Raw genomic sequence first — 23789 nt, forward strand, 5'->3', positions numbered from 1 at the left:
TTTCACTTGCTTAAACATTGTCTCAGGATGTACCCTTATGTTTTGCACCCTCTGCCATTTGGCTGGATTTGAGTGCTTTCCACAACCAAGTTCCCTTTGAACTTTAGTTAGGCAGCTACCACTTTGCCCCACCCAACTACATGCACACTGCCACTTGCACATCAAGATGTTTCCATCTTTGGGTTACCTAGACCAAGTCTCCTTTTGGACTTTAGTGACACGATTGCCACTTCGCTTCACCCAACCACTTGCACAATTGCCACTATGGTCCATGTCCTGTGCTTGAAATGTTTGCATGTAGTTTCCTTCATCAAATGTTGACCTAATTTGGCTCGTCTGGGTGGAGCTACACAACTTGGGTTCACCTACTAAACTCGAGCTATACATAATCCGTATAACTTCATCACATCTGTAACACTCTTTGATCATCTGCAATCCTCAATTTCGTTTTTCCTTCCTTCCTGTAGTTGATTTTTCAAATCAATTGCCGCTTCCCCTAGATTTATCCTTAGTTATTTACTTAGTTAACCCATAGATTTATCCTTAGTTATTTACCACTTATACACTAAATAAGCCATGAGAATTCAATCGACATACTAAATGTATGTGTCGTAAGGTGCAAAGCACACTATTATGTATTCGGTTATTCATTCATTCAGACAAGCAGTAGTATATGCAATCACTGATGGTTTGCCAATTACCTGTTCTTTATTTACTTGTTTGTAATGCTCTCTTAATGTTATGTATAATTGTTGTATTTTAAGATGCATAATTGTATACGTTGGCTTTTTCACCAACACTTTGGCGATCCTGCACTATTCAATTTCCATTTGAGTCTTTTGGTTCTGTTTGTTTGTTAGTATGTTTTTTTCATGCATGGATCTTTCACTGGTTAAGCGATTACCTCTCCCAGTGAAGCGGGTGATTGTGTCTAGCCTTTTCGAGATTGGCAATGTCGAAATCATCCGTCTCGCAATGTGGCATCATTTGAGTCTTTTGGTTCTGTTTGAGTCTTTTGGTTCTGATTGTTTGTTAGTATGTTTTTTTCCATGCATGGATCTTTCACTGGTTAAGCGATTACCTCTTCGAGCGAAGCTGGTGATTATGTATAGCCTTTTCAAGATTAGCAATGTCAAAATCATCCGTCTCGCAATGTAGCATCATCGGGTTCTATCCCTGTTTATGTTTGGATTATGGTCGTAGACACCTATGCACTCTCATACATTGATCAATGTCATGCTGAATTTACCGCCATCCCATTAGCTAGTCATTGGGGTATTACTGATCGCATTGAATTCAAAACCATTCATTTTTCAAATGGGTCGGGTTATTATTGCCATCAAAATTTACATTATATTCTGCGTGCCATGTGGTTTGATGATTTTTGTCAATTCTTCCCTTTACTGAGTGGCATGCCTGTGCTCTTTGATCCAGATAAATAGGAATCGGATGATCTAAAAACTCTCTAGGACGAGAAAGGGCATGTTCTTGATCGCCGTGGACCGCATGACCGACCGTGCGCAACATTACACCGCTTGTCAGGAAAGATTCTGCCTCATCGCGCTGCTGAAGAATCTGGAAGTGATCCTAACTGCCCAGATGACCTTGTTCATGCACAGAACTTGTTAGTCTCTACTCTCCTACTTGCGGATCATGGCGCTACCGCTCCTGCTTTGGTTTATCCGCATGTCACCAATTTTGAGAATATCTGGCACGCTAATGGTATGCCACCCATTATTCCTAGAGTTACCAAACACAATGCTTTCAATTGCACTTTTGATGGTTATGGAACCAAGTAGCATGCTCAATATGGTCCCAACCATTTTCTTCCCATTGAGGCCCATTGAGGCCCTTTGGGATGCTTTCCTTCATCATTTTTCAAAAGACAAAACATCTTCTCAAGCCTTGCCTTTGACTCCAAGACTTTCTTTGCCATGCTCAAGCCAACCTATTCCTTAACTTGTTCAGGCAATCTTGACCTTTATGTCTGGATATACCTATTTTTGTTCATCAGGGCACAAAGTCTATCCACTAAATCTTCCTAGGCCACCATGACACATGACAACCTCCACATGATCTTTTGTTTCCTAACTTTGCACTATCACCTTGAACTTGTAAGTTCTGAGTGTGTCTTGGAGTACGTTAAAGATTCCAGTCTTCTTCGATGCCATTCAAGCAAGCTCTGCTTAATCGGTTAAGTCCCAAGTCTCACATGCTTGAACATTGTATTAGGCCGTACCCTTCTGTTTTGCACCCTCTTCGCCCTCCGGCAGGATTTGAGTGCTTTCCACCACACAATCAAGTTTCCTTTGAAGTTCAGTGAGGCAGCTGCCACTCTCCCCCACCCAAGTACATGCACACTGTCATTTACACATCCAGTTGTTTCCATCTTTGGGTTACCTGGACCAAGTCTCCCTTTGGACTTCAATGAAACGACTACCACTTCACCTCACCCAACCACTTCCACAACTCCCACTATGGTCCATGTCTTGCGTTTGAGTGTTTGCATGTAGTCGCCTTCATCAAACTTGCTTTCCAAAGCCACCCAACTCTGCGCCCTGTATTCCTTGTTGACTTGATTAGGCACATCTTCTTGGTGGAGCTACACAACTTGGGTCCACCTACTCAACTCAAGCTATACCTACTCCCTATAACTTCATCGCGTCTGTAACACTCTTTAATCATATGCAATCCTCAATCTTGTTCTTCCTTCCTTCTTGTAATTGATTTTTCAAATCAACTACCGCTCCCCCTCTATTAACACGTAGATTTATCCTTAGTTATTTACTACTTATCTGCCAAATAAGCCATGAGAATTCAACTAGCATATTGAATGTGTGTGTCGTTTTGTACCACACCTATTAACAACTTAAGGCACAAAGTGCACTATTATGTATTTAGTTATTCATTCATTCAGAGCAATAGTAGTATATGCAATCACTGATGTTTTGTCGATTACCTATTCTTTATTTACTTGTTTCTACTGTTGTCTCTCTTAATGCTATGTATAATTGTTGTATGTTAACATGCGTAATTGTTTGCTTTTTCACCAACACTTTGGCGATCCTGCGTTATACGATTTCCATGCATGGATCTTTCACTGGTTGAGCGATTACCTCTCCCAACGAAGCGGGTGATTGTGTCTAGCCTTTCCAAGACTGGGAATGTTGAAATCATCTGTCGTCAAGTTCTGTCGTCGTTGTCGCCTGCGCGCTCTCATACATTGATCAATGTCCCGTTGAATCCACCCCCATCCAATTAGCTAGTCATTGGGGTATTATTGATCGCATTGAATTCAAAAACATTCATTTTTCAAATGGGTCGGGTTATCATTGCTATCAATTTTTACACTGTATTCCTTGTGCCATGTGGTTTGATGATTTTCGTCAGTTCGTCCCTTTACAGAATGAGTGGCATGCATGTGCTCTTTGATCTGGATATTAAACAAGAATTGGATGATCTAAAAACTCTCTGGGACGAGCAAGGGCATGATTCTTGATCATCATGGCATAACCGACCGTGTGCAACGTTACATCGCTCTCATCAGGAAAGACTTTGCCTCATCGTACTAGCTGATGATAATCACCTGGATGATGCCATCCAGTATATTTCAGATCTCGAAGATGCATGGGAGAAGATTTCCACTGATGAAGAATTTGGAAGTAATCCTGACTGCCCAAATGGCCTTATTCGTGCTTGCACGGAACTTGTTAGTCTCTCGTCCCCTCCTTGCGGATCTTGGCGCTGCCACCTCTGCTTTGGTTCCGTTGGGCCTTGGTACTACTACTTTGCCACCTGTCAGAATGGCTCATCGGGTGTCTTTGAAGTATCCGAAGTTCAATGGCAAGAAAAAGGTGTTTCCAATTTTAAAAATATGTGGCGTGCTAATGGTATGCCACCCACTGTTCCCACACTTACCAAGCGCAATGCTTTCAACGGCACTTTTGATGGTGCAGCAACCAATTAGCATGCTCAATATGGTCCCAACTATTTTTTTCCTTTGAGGCCCTTTGGGATTCTTTCCTTCATCGGTTTCACAAAGACAAAACATCTTCTCAAGCCTTGCCTTTAACTCTAAGACTTGCTTTGCCATGCTCAAGCCAACCTGTTTAAGCAGTCTTAACCTTTATGCCTGGATATACATATTCCTATTCACCAAGGCGCAAAGTCCATCCATTAAGGTCTGCTTTTAGGCCATCATGACACATGCCAACCTCCACATGATCTTTTGTTTCCAGACTCTGCACCATCACCTTGAACCTGTAAGTTCTAAGTGTGTCTTGCACTACGTTAAGGATTTCAATCTTCTTTGACGCCATTCCAACAAGCTCTGCTTAATCGGCTAAGTCCCAAGTTTCACCTACTTGAACATCATCTTGGACTGTTTTGAGTGCTTTCCACAACCAAGTTCCCTTTGAACTTCAGTGAGCGAGCTACTGCAACTTTGCCCAACCCAACCACATGCGCACTGCCACTTGCACATCAAGCTGTTTCCATATTTGGGTTACCAAGACCAAGTCTCCCTTTGGACTTAAGTGACAACTGCCACTTCGCCTCACCCAACCACTTGCACAACTGCCACTATTGTTCATGTCCTGTGCTTGAATGTTTGCATGTAGTCACCTTCATCAAACATGCTTTCCAAAGCCACCCAAATTTGTGCCCTATAGTCCTTGTTGACCTGATTTAGCACGTCTTGGTGGAGCTGCACAACTTGGGTCCACCTACTCAACTTCAACTATACCTAATCCATATAACTTCATCACGTCTGTAATAGTCTTTGATCATCTACAATCCTCAATCTTGTTTTTCCTTCATGTAGTTCATTTTTCAAATCATCTGTTGCTTCCCCTCTGTTAACTTGTAGATTTATCCTTAGTTATTTACTACTTATCCATTGAATAAGCCATGAGAATTCAACTAACATACTAAATGTATGTGTCGTTTTGTACCACACTTGTTAACATCTTAAGGCGCAAAGTACACTGTTATGTAATCGGTTATTCATTCATTCAGAGAGCACCAGTAGTATACACAATCACTAATGGTTTGTCAGTTACCTATTCTTTATTTACTTGTTTGTACTGTTTTCTCTTAATGTTATGTATAATTGTTGTATGTTAACATGCATAATTGTATACGTTAGCTTTTTTGCTAACACTTTGGCGATCCTGCGATATTCGATTTCCATTTGAGTGTTTTGGTATTGTTTGTTTGTTAGTATGTTTTTTTCCATACATGGATCTTTCACTGGTTGAGGGATTACCTCTCCCAACGAAGGGGGTGATTATGTCTAGCCTTTTTGAGAGTGGCAATGTCGAAATCATCCGTCTCGCAAGGTGGCATCATCGGATTCTATCCTCGTTTATGTCTAGATTATGGTCGTAGACGCCTATGCACTCGCATACGTTGATCAATGTCCCGTTGAAGTCATCGCCATACAATTAGCTAGTCATTGGGGTATTATTGATCGTATTGAATTCAAAGACATCCATTTTTCAAATGGGTCGGGTTATTATTGCCATCAATTTTTACACTATATTCCCCATGCCATGTGGTTTGATGATTTTCATCAATTCTTCCCTTTACTGATGAGTGGCATGCCTGTGCTCTTTGATCCGGATACTAAACAGGAATTGAATGATCTAAAAACTCTCTGGGACGACGAGGAAGGGCATGATGCTTGATCGCCATGGATCACATAAAACCGACCGTGTGCAACGTTACACTGCTCGTCATCAGGAAAGACTCTGCCTCATCGCCTCGGTAGATAATCCCCTGGATAACGCCATCCAGTATATTTCAAATCTCAAAGATGCATGGAAGGAGACTTCCACTGACGAAGAATTTGGAAGTGATCCTAACTGCCCAAATGGCCTTGTTCGTGCACGGAACTTGTTAGTCTTTGGTCTCCTGCTTGTGGATCTTGGTGCTGCTGCTCCTGCTTCGGTTCCGTTGGGCCTTGGTACTACTACTTTGCCACCTCTCAGAATGGCTCATCGGGTGTCCTTGAAGTATCTAAAGTTCAATGGCAAAAAAAAGGAAGATCCGCATGTCGCGAATTTTGAAAATATCCAGCGCACTAATAGTATGCCACCCATTGTTCCCACAATTACCAAGCCCAATTCTTTCAGTGGCACTTTTGATGGTGAAGCAACCAATTAACATACTCAATATGGTCCCAACCATTTTCTTTCCTTTGAGGCTCTTTGGGATGCTTTCCTTCATCGGCTTCACAAAGACAAAACATCTTCTCAAGCCTTGCCTTTGATTCCAAGACTTGCTTTGCCATGCTCAATGTTCCTTAACCTGTTCAGGCAGTCTTGAACTTTATGTTTGGATATACCTATTCCTATTTACCAAGGCGCAAAGTCCATCCATTAAGTCTGATTAGGGCACCATGACACATGACAACCTCCACATGATCTTTTGTTTCCTTACTCTACACCATCACCTTGAACTTGTAAGTTCTGAGTGTGTCTTGTAGTACATTGAAGATTCCAGTCTTCTTTGATGCAAGCTCTGCTTGATCGGCTAAGTCCCAAGTTTCACCTTGTTAAACATCATCTTGGGCTATACCCTTCTATTTTGCACCCTCTTTGCTCTCCGACTAGATTTGTTTGCTTTCCACAACCAAGTTCCCTTTGACCTTCAGTGAGCCAAGTACCACTCTGCCCCACCCAACTACATGCAAACTGCCACTTGCACATCTAGCGGTTTCCATCTTTGGGTTACCTGGACCAAGTCTCCGTTTGGACTTCATTGAAACGACTGCCACTTTGCCTCACCCAACCACTTGCACAATTGCCAATATGGTCCATGTCCTTCGCTTGAGTGTTTGCATGTAGTTGCCTTCTTCAAACGTGCTTTCCAAAGCCACCTAACGTTGTGCCCTATAGTCCTTGTTGACCTAATTTGGCATGTCTTGGTGGAGCTACACAACTTAGGTCCACCTAGTCAACACTCCAGCTATACCTAATCCGTATAACTTCTCACATCTGTAACACTCTCTGACTAGATTTGTTTGCTTTCCACAACCAAGTTCCCTTTGACCTTTAGTGAGCCAAGTACCACTCTGCCCCACCCAACTACATGCAAACTGCCACTTACGCATCTAGATGTTTCCATCTTTGGGGTTACCTGGACCTGCGCAAAGCGCACTGTTATGTATTCACTTATTCATTCATTCAGAGCATCAGTAACATACACAATCACTCATGGTTTGCCGATTATCTGTTCTTTATTTACTTGTTTGTAATGTTGTCTTTTAATGTTATGTAATTGATGTATGTTAACATGCGTAATTGTATATGTTGGATTTTTTGCCAACACTTTGGAAATCTTGCTGTATTCGATTTTCGTTTCAGTCTCTTGGTTCAATTTTTTTGTTAGTACGTTCTTTTCCATGCATGGATCTTTCATTGATTGAACAATTACCTCTCCCAGGAAAGCGGGTGATTGTGTCTAGCCTTTTCAAGACTAGCAATGTTGAAATCATGTCGCAAGGTGGCGTCGTCGGGTTCTGTCCCCATTTATGTCTGGATTATGGTTATAGACGCCTATGAAGTCTCATACGTTGATCATTGTCCCGTTGAATTTACCGCCATCCAATTAGCTAGTCATTGGGGTATTATTGAACGCATTGAATTCAAAAACATTCATTTTTCAAATGGATCGGGTTACTATTGCCACCATCAATTTTTATAATGTATTCCCTGTGCCATGTGGTTTTATGATTTTCCTCAGTTCTTCCCTTTATTGAGTGCCATGCCTATGCTCTTTGATCCAGATACTAAAAAGGAATTGGATGGTCTAAAAACTCTCCTGGGATGAGCAAGGGCATGATTCTTGATCACCATGGACCGCATGACTGACCTTGCACAACGTTATGCCGCTTGTAAGAAAGACTCTGCCTCATGGCGCTAGCTACGATAATCCCCTGGAAACCACTAGCCATTATAATTTGGATCCGGAGAAGCATGGAGGAGAATTCCACTAAGGAAGAATCTGGAAGTGATCTTGACTACCCAGATAGCCCTGTTCGTGCATGGAACTTGTTAGTATCTGGTCTCCTCCATGCGGGCTTTGCCATGCTCAAGCCAACCTGTTCCTTAACTTGTTCACGCAGTCTTGACCTTTATGTCTAGATATACCTGTTCCTGTTCACCAAGATGCAAAGTCCAACCACTAAGTCTTCTTAGGCCACCATGACACAACATGACAACCTCCACGTGATCTTTTGTTTCTGACTCTGCACCATCACCTTGAACCTCTCAAGTTCTGAGTGTGTCTTGGAGTATGTTGAAGATTCTAGTCTTCTTTGACGCCATTCCAACAAGCTCTACTTAATTGGCTAAGTCCCAAGTGTATCATGATGTACCCTTCTAGTCTCCCTTTGGACTTCAGTGCAACAACTCTCACTTCGCCTCACCCAACCACTTGCACAATTGCCACTATGGTCTATGTCCTGCGCTTGAGTGTTTGCATGTAGTCACCTTAATCAAACGTGTTTTCCAAAGCCACCCAACTTTGTTTCCTGTAGTCCTTGTTGACCTAATTTGGCATGTCTTGGTGGAGCTACACAACTTGGGTCCACCTACTCAACTCGAGCTATGCCTAATCCATATAACTTCATCACGTCTGTAACACTCTTCGATCATCTGCAATTCTCAATCTTATTCTTTCGTCCTTCTTGTAATTGATTTTTCAAATCAACTGCCGCTTCCCCTATATTAACCCGTAGTTTTATCCTTTGTTATTTACTACTTATCCACCGAATAAGCCATGAGAATTCAACCGACATACTAAATGTATGTGTCGCTTTGTACCACACCTGTTAACATCTTAAGGCGCAAAGTGCACTTTTATGTAATCACTTATTCATTCATTCAAAGTAGCAGTAATATACGCAATCACGATGGTTTCCCAATTACTTGTTCTTTATTTACGTTTGTACTGTTGTCTTTTAATGTTATGTAATTGTTGTATGTTAACATGCGTAATTGTATACGGTTGCTTTTTCTCCAACATTGACGATCCTGTTGTATTCGAGTTCTGTTTGAGTCTCTTGGTTCTGTTTGTTTGTTAAGTATGTTCTTTTACATGCATGATTCTTTCACTCGTTGATTACCTCTCCCAATGAAGCGGGTGATTGTGTCTAGCCTTTTCGAGACTAGCAATGTCAAAATCATCGGTCTCGAAAGGTGGGGTCGTCAGATTTTGTCCCCGTTTATGTTTGGATTATGATCGAAGACCCCTATGCACTCTCATACGCTGATCACTATCTCGCTGAATTCATCGCCATACAATTAGCTAGTCATTGGGGTATTACTGATCGCATTGAATTAAAAAACAGTCATTTTTCAAATGGGTCGGGTTATTATTGCCATCAATTTTTACACTGTATTCCCCGTGCCATGTGGTTTGATGATTTTCGTCAGTTCTTCCCTTTACTGACTGGCATGCCTGTGCTCTTTGATCCGAATACTAAACAGGAATTGGATGATCTAAAAATTCTCTGCGACGAGCAAGGGTACGATTCCTGGGCTCATTGTGGACCGCATGACCAACCATGCACAACGTTACACTGCTCGTCGTTCAGGAAAGACTCCGCCTCATTGTACTGGTTGATGATAATCCCCTGGATGATGCGAGCCAGTATAATTTAGATCTCGGAGATGCATGGCAGGAGAATTCCACTTACGAAGAATCTAGAAGTGATCTTGTTTGCCAGGATAGCCTTGTTCGTGCATGGAACTTGTTAGTCTCTTGTCTCCTCCTTGCAGATCTTGGCGCTCCCTCTCCTGCTTCGGTTCCATTCGGCCTTGGTACTGTTGCTTTGCCACCTGTCAAAATGGTTCATCAAGTGTCCTTGAAGTATTCGATGTTCAATGGCAAGAAAAAGGAGGATCCAGATACTCATGTCGCGAATTTTGAAAATATTTGGCATGCTAATGGTATGCCACCCACTATTCCCACAGTTACTAAGCGCAATGCTTTTAGCGGCACTTTTGATGGTGAAGCAACCAGTTGGCATGCTCAATATGGTCCCAACCATTTTCTTCTCTTTGAGGCCCTTTGGGATGCTTTCCTTCATCAATTTCAAAAAGACAAAACATCTTCTCAAGTCTTGCCTTTAATTCCAAGGCTTGCTTTGCCATGCTCAAGACAACGTGTTCAGGAAGTCTTGACGTTTATGTCTAGACATACGTGTTCTTGTTCAGCAAAGCGCAAAGTCTATCCACTAGGTCTGCTTAGGCCACCATGACACATGACAACCTCCACATGATCTTTTGTTTCCTGACTCTGCACCATCACCTTGAACCTATAAGTTTTGAGTGTGTCTTGCAGTACGTTGAAGATTCCAGTCTTCTTTGACACCATTCAAACTAGCTCTGCTTGATCGACAAAGTCCCAAGTTTCACATGCTTGAACATCATCTGGAGTTGTACCCTTCTGTTTTGCACCCTCTTCGCCATTTGGCTGGATTTGAGTGCTTTCCACAACCAAGTTCCCTTTGAACTTCAGTGAGCCAGCTACCACTCTGCTCCACTGCCGCTTGCACATCCAGTTGTTTCCATCTTTGAGTTACCTGGACCACGTCTCCCTTTGGACTTTAGTGAAACGACTGCCACTTCGCCTCACCCAACCATTTGCACAACCGTTACTTCGCACAAATAGTTGTTTCCATCTTCTGTTCCTCTTGGTGAAGCTAAACAACTTGGGTCCACTTGTTCACTTCCAGCTATACCTGTTCACCCTCACACAGAGTGCTATGTGCCCGACACTATGGTCCATGTCTTGCGTTTGAGCGTTTGCATGTAGTCGCGTTTGAGCGTTTGCATGTAGTCGCCTTCATCAAATGTGCTTTCGAAAGCCACCCAGCTATGTGCCATGTAGTCCTTGTTGACTTTATTTGGCACGTCTTGGTGGTGCTACACAACTTGGGTCCACCTTCTCAACTCTAGCTATACATATTCACCCTCACACAAAGTGCTATGTGCCAAGCACTACAGTCCTTGTCCTACATTTGAGAGTTTGCATGTAGTTGCCTTCATCAAGTCATCCAACTATGTGCCTTTTAGCCCTTGTTGACCTGATATGGCACTTGTTGCTCAAAGAAACTTTGCCCTCCCCGCCCCAAAGTGTTTGTGACACCTTAGAACCCATGGGTGTTCCCGGTTTGTGTGACTGTGTGACCTTGTGCACCTCTTGTTGGGCCGCATGACCTTGTGCACCTCTTGTTGGGCCGCACGGCCACTTGGTTGGACCATTGCTTGGTCCAGCTCTTCTCTTTGTTGTCTTCTTGACCCAGGGGCTTTTGGTGCCGTGCTCGGCCTTACCCTCACTCGAGTGCTGCCTTCTCCGTGGTACTCCTTGGTGCGGCCTCGTGCACCTCTGTTGGGCTGCACGGCCACTTGGGTGGACCTCTGTTGTTACGGTGTTGCTCTTTGCAGCCTTCAAGACCCGGGTTTGTTGGTGCCATCTTTGGTCTTACCCTCACCCAAGTGCTGTCTCCTTCATGGTACGGCCTGGTGCGCCTCTTCTGGGTTGCATGGCCACGTGAATGTTGACTCTTTGTTAGGTTTAGTTGCCTGACTTGTCATGGCTCCACACCCCTCCTTATCGATTGGTTTCCCAATCAACGCTTGATTGATCTTAGTGGCACTTGATGCTGGAGGGTGAGATGGTAAGATACGTGGAGGTAAGGGTGCCCTAGACCCTCCCCTTTGAGTGTTTATTATGCCAGTAGATGGAGCCACCATTAGTTATTATGGCTAATGTAAGTGGAAACTCTTGATTGGTAAGGCAGACGAGGATAACAACATTCATAGTATATCTTGATTACCCCATCATACACAATGTGCACAAATTACAATAAGGGATTGTCTTTGGCTCCGTCGTTGAGGACACTCAATACAGGTATGATTTTAGCAGTAGAACACCACACAAGATGCCTCTTCTTGTAGATATAGTTAACAGCGTAATTCCAGTGTAGGCAATCAATTGGAATCCAAATGATCATGTAACTCTACGTTAAGCAATCCCCAAAGAAGCGTGAAATCAAATAATGCTCACTCGGACTTTTCTCTATCCTCGGATCTCAAATTGAGATGCTTCATGCGCGCTATATACCAATGTGAAAAATCTCCTTAATTTTGCCTTCTGTTGTTCAGATATCTCCTTAATCCGCTTTGAGAAAACCCACCTCTCAAGGTTTCAAAGCCTTTCCTCAAGGTTCTGTGATATAAACCGTTGACCTGCCTTAACATACGTTGTTAGGCTAAATGCCCTAACGTTGTCCTTCAAGTCATCTAGCTCTCTAAAGGTTTCACAAATTTGTACATGGACCTAATCACATTAGGAAAAGGACTATTGTGATTAGCTCCTAATGTTACTATGACATGCCCCACCATTGAAGCATTCATCCCAAGAACTTATGTTCTTAGCACTCTCTCAATCCTCATGTGCTACCTATGAGATTCCCCACTGGAGCATTCATCCCAAGAACTTATGTTCTTAGCAATCTCTCTCAATCCTCATGAGCTCCTAATGCTACCTATGAGATTCCCCTAGCAATCTCCCTCAATCCTCATGAGCACCAAAACTCTGGTGCTCTAAGTCACCATCATCACCAAGCACTCCTAGGACCAATGGGCAAACCACCATTGAATAGAATTAGAATAATGGTTAGTTTAGCTGATTTAACTACAACTTCCAGAGAGGACCTAGAACTTTTGATGCTATTCTTGGTCGTCCATTCATCAGGAATGCTAAGTTGCTCCACAATTGGTACACAGATCAAATCTATATACAAATCAAGGACCACATAGTAAAAAACAACTTGGGCACATGAAAAGCTGTTTGCCAATGAGTTGGACACCATGAAAAGAAACACATTCCAATGTGTGTGTATGACTTGTGATAAACCCTTTGAGGATGAAACTACTGGACCCACTTGTGCTTCATTCCTTGACCCAAAAGTTACACAAGATTGAATGCAAATACTATATATATGGAGTGTAGGGTTTTGGAACTGAATGCAGTTGCACTTCAGACAAAAGTAATCTTCGAATAGGAATACTTCAACGCCACTAAATATATGCCTTCTGTTGGCCTAAATGCACAGCAATATTTAAGCTCCACTTAAGAGAGATGGTAGTGCCTCTTAAGTGTTGAAGAAAAACTAACCCTAGTGTCTGCACCCACTAAAATCCTCTTGATGAGCAAAGCCTGATCATTATTTACCCTTAACAATCAAGACCCATCCTCTTGATAGGCAAAGCCCCATCTTTATTTACCCTTAACAATCGAGACCCCTCCGCATCATTGATACTCCCAAATCAATGAAGGCTTCACTTTTCAAACACCTCACCCCCTAAACTCGCCAATAAAAACCAAAGCTTCTACATCCCCAAGAGCCTCATTTCAAAGACTCACCATCTTATTCAAATGCCTCTACATGACTATTGCACCCACATATGTCCTCTTGAAAACAAAGCCTCATCATTAATTACCCTTCACAGTCAAAACCCATACAACTAAACTAAATTTCAAGAAAAAAACAAGAGCATACTACAAAAATTGCCAGAACAAGCAAGCCGCCCAAAGCAGCCCCAACAATGGGACATCATCAACAATTCCAGAAATCTACAACTCAAACCATGTAACAAACGACAACATCCACTCTTGCTCTCATGGTTGTAGTTTTCTGCACTTTCAATGTGGTGCTACCATTATTTTATTCAGCACGCACCAAAAAATGTATTAAATCCACACATTTCATCGTATCACCACAGATTAATACACATTCCCCAATGACTTAGATTAATGAAAGATATGAGGGATTTTTGCAATCTTAAGGGAAACATTGCTTACTATTCAAAAAGTCTGGAGGCAAAAAGACTCTCCAGATCAAAAGCCATTACCACTTTCATCTGGTCTCAACTCATGTACTGAAGAGTCCTAGGCTGCGTTGTAATACATAAGAGATATGATCCTCAGAACCCTAGGCACAAATTCACACCATAAGGTGTTTGTAGAGAGTGGCTAGCCAACACCAACCAATCCCATCATCACTTTTGGGAACTTCATTATGAAGATGCACAAGCAGCAAATACACAACACTCATTCCCCATGCACCTCAGAATTCTTTACCTATGCTTTAATTATTTCCACTAGTAACTTGAGATAGTATTTCTCAGGCCCTTTAGATTCATTCTTCCATGTGTTCCTCCATTCGACATGACCCTCATCAAAAAAGCCGCTTCTTGTTAGGAGCAAAAATACCAAGAAAAAGAGCATCTCTTTGCAACGGAAAAATCAACACTGCTGAAGAAGAAAGATGAGGGGGCGAGCTTATGCTGCCAAAGCACATAATCTATAGCAAAAAAAGGTTTCGAACAAGCCCCTTCATTACCCACGAGAGGTATATATACTTTGATTGAATGCACATATAAGTACAAAATTTGAATTACGCATCCTCATCTTCAGAATCTGAAAAAGACAACCACAAAACGAAAATACGGATTAGGTCAAACTAAAGAAACCCATGACATACATACATACATATGAGCAAGGATCACCCAATAAACTTCGCACTTAAGCCTTTAGACATCCTTTTATTTTAACAAAAGCCTTCCAAACTGAAAAAATCGCGTTTTTTCCGTCACGTCCCCAATCACCCCCGTCCCACAAATTTAAACAGGGGACGGCACATGGGACGTCCCCCCTCTAGAGGGACGCATCCCCGCATGAAAGGGAGGCAGGGACAACGTCCCCCCATCCCGAAGGCACGAAACGGGCATCCCATGTGACTATGACATACATACATACATACATATATATACACATACATAGATACATATAATATTATAATATATATATATATATGTATGTATATATATATATGTATATATACATACATATATGTATATATATATATATATGTATATATACATATATGTATATATGTATATATACATATATACATATATATATGTATATACATGTATATGTATGTATGTATATATACATACATATATATACATACATATATGTATGTATATATACATATACATATATATATATACATACATACATATACATGCATATACATATATGTATATACATGTATATGTATGTATGTATATATACATATATATATGTATATACATGTATATGTATGTATGTATGTATATATAGTATATATACATGTATATACATATATATATGTATATACATGTATATGTATGTATGTATATATACATACATACATATACATGTATATGTATGTATGTATATATATATGTACATATACATATACATGTATATGTATATATACATATACATGTATATGTATATGTACATGTATATATACATACATGTATATATACATGTATATGTATGTATGTATATATATATGTACATATACATATACATATACATGTATATGTATATGTACATATATATATACATACATACATGTATATGTATGTATGTATATATATATGTATATATACATATACATGTATATATATGTATATGTACATATATATATACATACATACATGTATATGTATGTATGTATATATACATATACATATATGTACATATATATATACATACATACATGTATATGTATGTATGTATATATATATGTACATATACATATACATATACATGTATATGTATATGTACATATATATATACATACATACATATACATGTATGTATGTATATATATATGTACATATACATGTATATGTATATGTACATATATATATACATACATACATATACATGTATGTATGTATATATATATGTACATATACATATACATGTATATGTATATGTACATATATATATACATACATACATATACATGTATGTATGTATATATATATGTACATATACATATACATGTATGTATGTATATATATATGTACATATACATATACATGTATATGTATATGTATATGTACATATATATATACATACATACATATACATGTATATGTATGTATGTATATATACATACATACATATACATGTATATACATATATATATGTATATATATGTATATGTATGTATATATATATATGTGTATACATGTATATATATATATATGTATATATGTATATATGTATACATATGTATATGTATACATATATATATATATATATACATGTATATATATATACATGTATATATGTATGTATATATGTATATGTACATGTATACATGTGTATATGTATGTATATATGTATATATATACACATGTATATATACATGTATATATGTATACATATATATATATATATATACATATGTATATATGTACATATGTACATGTATATATGCATATGTACATATCTACATATATACATACGTATATCTACATATATACATACGTATATATACATATGTATATATACATATGTATATGTATGTACGTATATATATATGTATATGTATATGTACACACACACACACACACATATATATATATACAAATATGTGTATATACATATACATACATACATAGGTGTGTATGTATGTAAGTATATATACATACATATATGTATATACATGCATATATGTACATACATATATATATGTAAGTATATATACATACATACATGTATATACATGCATACATATATGTATATACATATACATACATACATAGGTGTGTATGTAAGTATATATACATACATATATGTATATACATGCATATAGATATACATGTATGTATGTATATATACGTACATATACATATATGTATTTATGTACGTATGTATACATTATGTATACATATATATATATATATCACGTATGTATGTATGTGTGTGTGTGTGTGTGTGTGTGTGTGTGTGTGTGTGTGTGTGTGCGCGCGCGCGTGTTGTACATATTGAATCACCTAGGATAGCAATACAATATATCATTATAGCCTATGGACTTACCTGATCTAATGTCTTCCCCAACCTTGCCTTTATTCTGCAACTGTCTGTGAACCATTCTACATATCAGCATCCACCAGTAAATGTGAAAAACTAGAAGGGTTATGAGCATGGTATTGAAGCTGTAAAAAATCCAGGTGTGATAAGCATTCGAGTGATCCAGGTATTTGGGTGTCTCAATACTGCCAAAAAAAAAAAGGCACTCAGAAAAAGGAATAGATTGCTATTCACAAATAAATTATTTTTATTCTTTGGTCTAAAGCAAAGCTCACCTGATGCTTCGGATGACCCAAAATGGAAAATAGACTAGGCGTAAAGAGAACCACGAGAATGCGAAAATTCCGAAGCAAATGCTTGCACTGAGCTCCTTCCCAGAGTACTTGCATAGTTTTGCTAACTCCATGATGAGATCGCTCACGTCATGAAGAGCCAAGACCATGGAACCAATCCTGAAGAAACTGCAACGCAATTAAAAATAGAGCTCTGTTAAATATATTAAAGGATGCCAAGGAAATAACCAACATGCCAATCTTCCTTATTCATACGAAGAACTATGTCTGCAAAACAAACTAATATGCATATAGAACAATGATATGCACACACACACACACACACACACACATATTTTTTTTTGTGTAAAAATCCACGATGTTCTATTACCATGGAGCAATGTACATGGGGAGGATCTACTTCAAAGAGAAGTCATCCAATGAAGAAAGCTAGAAACAAAGGAAAAAGACCTCAAAATGTCAGGTATCAATAGCCTCCAGCTATCGACACTCATGTAGGGACTGGCGAAGATTGACACGAAAGAAAGCATAAGCATCTAGAGAACGTTGTCGAAACATAGTAGGGTCCTAGCCTTCCAAATAGTCCAGAATCTAGTATCTCATCCAGATCATGAAAGTGTCAAATTCAGCCATGCAAGATGGCAAAACACCAAAAATCCAAAAGAGTTTTCCTCGTTTGAAGGATGGAAAACGTACTTGGAGATTGCGAGTCAGTGCTTGCAAGAAAGTCCTAGACTCTATGCAATGCCAAAGAAGATGCGGAACGGACTCTGCATGTCATCCACATCTACGTCTATCATTGGAGATATGTCGTTAAAAGTGGGAACTGAAATTATTCCCACAAGGCATCTCCATAAGAATAGATGCTGTTTGAGAGGCAGCTTACACCCCCAAATTAGTCGAAGCCTTTGTTTCCACCATTTAGTATCCTTTGCATTTCCCATGAAGTATCAACATGAGGATGGATCCACGGGGAAGGAAGCAACAATTTTTACAAATTACTTGCCGAAAGCGCATCCAATCCAAGAGGACTGGTATGACCAACAAGTTGCCAATCATGAAGTCTATTTTGATCATCCAAGGGTGGGATGGGTTCAAAAGGCCACAACAGTGTAGTAATAGTTTTCCACACTCGCTTGTGATGCACACCCAAGTTATGTTTCAGACAGGCTTGTAGGAAAGTCAACACAAATCCCTAGTCTGTTACGACATCCGCCAATGTTAACTTCAATAGAGGCCAAAAAGCACGCCTTTCGAGATTCATGTACTGCAAGTGGTTGAGGAAACACCGAAGACCGATGAATGCATTTCAATCGAAGAGAACTCCTAGTCAGTGCATCTCTACCATGCCATAGAATAGAAGACAAGGCTAATTTCCAATCACGAAGAAGGTAAGATGCATAAGGGCATCCCAGAATTTTTCCTTCAAATTTACTAAGCATTGCTTCCCAGTGAGAAATGTGCCAATTGCCATAAGCTCTAGTCTTGATAGAAGCACACATGTCTGCAAGCATTGTCCCATGGTTGCCGAAGTTGAAAAAAAGTGGGAGTCATGGTGGCCTTTCTTGCCAAGAGATGATAATGTAGATCAAGCATATTTAGTCCACCATGCGTAACACTCTCGTATGATGCTTGGTTTTCCACAACGATTCCAAGGCATCAGACATAAAAGTATCAATATCAGTTTTACGCCAAATCTACAATGGCAAGTAAAATTGCACATAGGCCGTAATGATCAATTCAACAATTCTGAGACACACATGTAAAAGCCATGACACCCCCCCCCCCCCCCCACACACACACACACACATATATATATACCTAGATGAATCCAGGAACATGCCCAAATTCACCTTTTAGGAAAGTGAATGTTATATACTCATGGTAGTCAGCCCACAAGACGATATAACTATCAACTCCATTATATATATATTATATAATATATATATATATGTGTGTGTGTGTGTATATATGTATGTATGGAGAAAGAAAGAAAGAAAGAAAGATGAATGCTTGTGAGAGACCAAAAGTAATACAATGGTACCATGAATATACTGAGCCATGGAACACTGAAAGAAAAAGCAACAAGAAAAAGTCTAACACTAGTGCATATATATGTACTCAACAGATGATCCTGCAAAATCCGTGCATGTGCATTGGATGCTCGGTTGAGCTAGCACACGCTAGTTGAGAGCATCTTACAGTTGTCTCTATACATTTGGACGCGTTTGGTTCAGGTGGGAGACATTGACAGCCACACTACTCTCGGGTAGGAGAGTATATTGTACTCGAGCAGTTTGTCTATCTTGTTTGTGGACAGTCATGGCTTCGGAGATTGCCCACCATGCTGTTGCCCGTTTAGATGGTACAGATGCTACAGGTGCAGGGATGGCTGTGGTTGAGACGCCTCATGTGAGAGGCAGGTCTCATACTCATGAGAGACAGAGATCTAGATCACGTCGACAGCAGAGATGTTAGCATTGTGGTCATATGGGGCATATTAGAAGTAGTTGCTTCAGGCGTATGAGGCAGCAGAGACGACGGAGTCGTGATGCTAGTTTGGCATTGACAGCAGTTGACAGTGAGATTGACTCAGCGGTTGAGTATCAGTGTGACGGTCAGGTCACCTTTCTCACTAGTGTTCCTTCATCGTATTTTGAACCTATCGATTGCACATTATCTCCACGATGGTTACTAGATACGCATGCTACTTTTCATGTCACTCCGCAGCGTGACTGGTTTAGTAGTTTTTCTAGTGGGAGACTTGGTTGTGTGCAGCTGGCAGATGGCTCAGTGTATGACATTGAGGGTGTTGGAGATGTATGCATGTCTTTGCCTAGTGGTGCATCGTATACGCTTCGTCATGTACGTTATGTGCCGGGACTCATACAGAGTCTCATCTCAGTCTCACAGTTGAGTGACCAAGGATGCAAAGTTTTACTCGATGAGCATTCGTTTCGGATGCAGTGTGGCTCGCTAGTCATAGCGAGAGGTGCGAGGAGTCACCTAGTATACCCTTTGCATGTCACTCAGATACGAGATGGTCTGGTCTCAGTGATACTCCTTTCATGCAGGCAGCGCGACTCTAGACGCATTTCTTTTGCAGATGAGTTGCATGGTGATGCTCAGACAGTGGTCGAGCATACAGAGCCGGAGGTGCATGGTTTGTCCAGCGTGGGACATGTTGAGAGCAGTGCTTGCTCTAGAGATGCACTACAGGGGCAGCAGTCACGAGATGTGACACAGGAGCCAGTGCATGAGATGTCTATTGATGGACATGTGGAGCATCTGTCCTCTATGGATGCACAGGGCGAGTCATCATGTGTGATGGCGGAGATGACTGGTTTAGATGCCGATGATGCTTCGGTAGTGCAGTCATTTCTTGACATGCTGATGTCAGACGAGATGCTACAGTCAGAGCATGACGATGCTTCTGACATGGTTCCAGGACACGTGGATATGGGGACACTGGCCAGTACCCCGGAGCTAGCACATTCATATGTGGCAGAGTCCAGTCCTGATGCGTCAGCTATGGCTGACATGGTGAGGCTATGCGAGATAGCCAGAGTAGCATCAGCGTTCAGGAGTCTCATGTATGAGATACTCATGTCGAGACCCGAGCTTGCACTTGCCGTGGGCGCATTTGCAGTGGGAGTTGTGAGCCGTGCGGTGGCCGACTCCACGGACATTCAGCACGGGGGAGAGATGCAGGTCATTGCTACATACCTGCATGAGTGCATGAGCTCTCGCAGACAGGATGCAGAGATGGGTGATATCTCTGCATGGCTTCCACCGCGCATTGGTCTGCTCGGAGAGCCGGATGCACTACGACACAGTGAGCCCGTAGGTGTGGGATGAGATCCGTCGTATCTCGTCCATCTTGTACATACTAGTTGTAGGCTAGTAGGTAGTGGGTTCTCACTTGAAGGCACATTGGCCTTTAAGTGGGAGGTTGTTGGGGTTAAAGGCCCCTGTGCTGTCCAGGCGGTCTCCCGTGTCCGGGCGCCCACATGTGTATACACTTATTCATTAAGTATAGTGAATAAGGGGAGGGCTCACAGTACCACTACCAGACTACTTTGGTACTCTCCCCACCATATCGTCTCTCTCTCTCTCTCTCTCTCTCTCTCTCTCTCTCCTATGTGCGTGCTCCGCCCCCGTCCCCTTCACTGTGTAGAGTGATCAACTAATGACAGTAACCATCTCACCTAGAACTGATCAAATGGCAGAGGGAATGTCAAGCATATGTGATGGGAGCATGTCATAACGGCAAAGAAGATGGAGGGATCTAATGTCGGAGCAGAGACACTCGTATGGGTGGTGGACTCCTGATATATATATGTGTATATATGTATATATATGTATATATATGTATATATATACATATATGTATATATGTGTATATATATACATATATATGTGTATATACATATATATGTATACATGTATATACATATATATATACATGTATATACATATATATATACATGTATATATATATACATGTACATATATATATATGTATATATGTACATATATATATGTACATATATATATATATGTATATATGTACATATATACATATATACATATATGTATATATGTATATATGTACATATATACATATATACATATATGTATATATGTATATATGTATATATATATATACATATATATATACATATATACATATACACATATAAATATACATATATACATATATACATATACACACACACACACACACACACATATATATATGTATTTGTATATATGTATATGTATATGTATATATATATATGTATATATATATATATATATATATATACATATACACATATATATATACATATACACATATATATATATATACATATACATATATACATATATATATACATATACACATATATATATATACACATATACATATATATATACATATACATATATATATACATATATATATATATATATACATATATAGATATGTATATATACATATGTACACATATATATGAAAGAATGTGCACAAGCGGAAGTAAATAAACATGAGAGAGAGAAAGATTGCAAGCAAGAACTAGAGCTTTATTAGCTTGAGGTTACAGAGTACAAGAGCCAGCAAATAGGGCAGTGAATGATGACAGAATGAATAAAAGAGAGCAACTCTTATATACTTGTGCATGAAGCAGTCGGCTGTTGAAAACAGACCGACAGAACTCCACGACAGCATTAAGAGAAAGATGCAATATTTTAACACCCCCTATGCATCTTGAAGTGTGCAAAAAAGTCAGAAGAAAACTGATGACGAAGGTGCAACCATGGACACCTCAGCATGGCCAATACGTACACCTCGAAAAATGCACATGTCAGCTTGTTGTCTTCAGAAAGCATAATGCCACTATAAAGAGCAAAAGAAAATCTGCTTGGCTCCAAACTCAAAGTAGAACTGTGAACACATCACATCAATAACCTCGAACAAATGAACATGGAACACATCCTGTCCATAGTCTCTGCTGACCAATAGTTCTGGAACTCATCCGAACCATGAAGGAAACTTGGTTGATCCTGGAACTCATCCGGACCATCAAGTGAACTTGCCTGTCTTTATACTTGGAACTCCGACACACAGGTCCCATGCTCCCGCCCACAAGCCGTTTCTGGAAGACAGCACCCGGGGGGATGCCCTTAGGATCAGAGCAGGACACCAGTCATGTTCTCTCCAAACTGTAAGGCCTTGGGAGAGCTAGGGTTATCACTAGACGAGTCTGTGTCAGTGTCATGTGACTTGTCTTTGCCCTTCTTTGAAGACTTGCCCTTGTCCTTGGCTTTGCCTTTGTCCTTTGACTGACAATCCTTTGACAGGTGGCCTTTCTTCCTTCACTTGTAACACCGACTCCGAACGTTCTTCTGCACCGTCGAGAGTGCCTGATCAGGTCCAATAAACGATGAAACTTTCAACTTCCACTGTGAAACTAGAATGGATTCCTCTTCCAAGAGGAGAGTACACAGATCATCAAACTCGAGGGAACATGTTGTGATCTGAACCCGCAAAGCTCGGGAAACCATGTCATAATCTGCAAGAAGCCTGATGAGGAGGAGAGCAGCTACCTGAGAAGAGGTAAGGGCACTACCCATTACCACTAATTGGTCATGAATTACCTTAACCTTCATCACAAATGACTGCATGGAAGTCCCTGCTGAAAACTCCAAGGAAAAGAGCTGACCCAATAGGTTGACAGACCGCATTGTAGAGTCCCGTGCATATAGATCTGTCAGCTTTCTCCAAACAAAGGCAGCACAATCCAATGTTTGCACGGCGGGGGAGACCTCTGGTGTGATGGCTCATACAAGTGCAGAGTGAGCTTTTGAGTCTTGATTCTCCCAAGCTGAAAGTTCTGTGAGAAAGGCATCCTCCTGGTCCCGAGTCCACTTCCTAGAGTTGGTAGGGCGTTCGGGCTTTCATTCGTGGCTCTGAACAATCTCCCAGAGACCCTTGTGTGTGAACCAGACCTTCATTTGTAGCTTCCAGTGATC

General features: G+C 40.3%; 1 protein-coding gene across 1 annotated transcript in view; it reads right to left on the reverse strand.

Annotated features, from left to right (window-relative positions):
- Positions 1-13847: 13847 nt before the first annotated feature.
- LOH2 (LAG1 homolog 2) overlaps positions 13848-23789 on the reverse strand; it is a 35344-nt gene continuing 25402 nt past the window's right edge. The window contains exons 4-6 of the mRNA XM_086820215.1: positions 17235-17420; positions 16966-17144; positions 13848-14496 (exon numbers count right to left, since the gene is read on the reverse strand). Coding sequence (XP_086676341.1) covers positions 14474-14496; positions 16966-17144; positions 17235-17420 — 388 coding nt within the window. The 3' untranslated portion in view covers positions 13848-14473. The remainder of the gene's footprint in view (positions 14497-16965; positions 17145-17234; positions 17421-23789) is intronic.

Source organism: Cibotium barometz, chromosome 26, assembly GCF_041138505.1.
Source record: "Cibotium barometz isolate CiBa-2024 chromosome 26, ASM4113850v1, whole genome shotgun sequence".
NCBI lineage: Eukaryota > Viridiplantae > Streptophyta > Polypodiopsida > Cyatheales > Cibotiaceae > Cibotium > Cibotium barometz.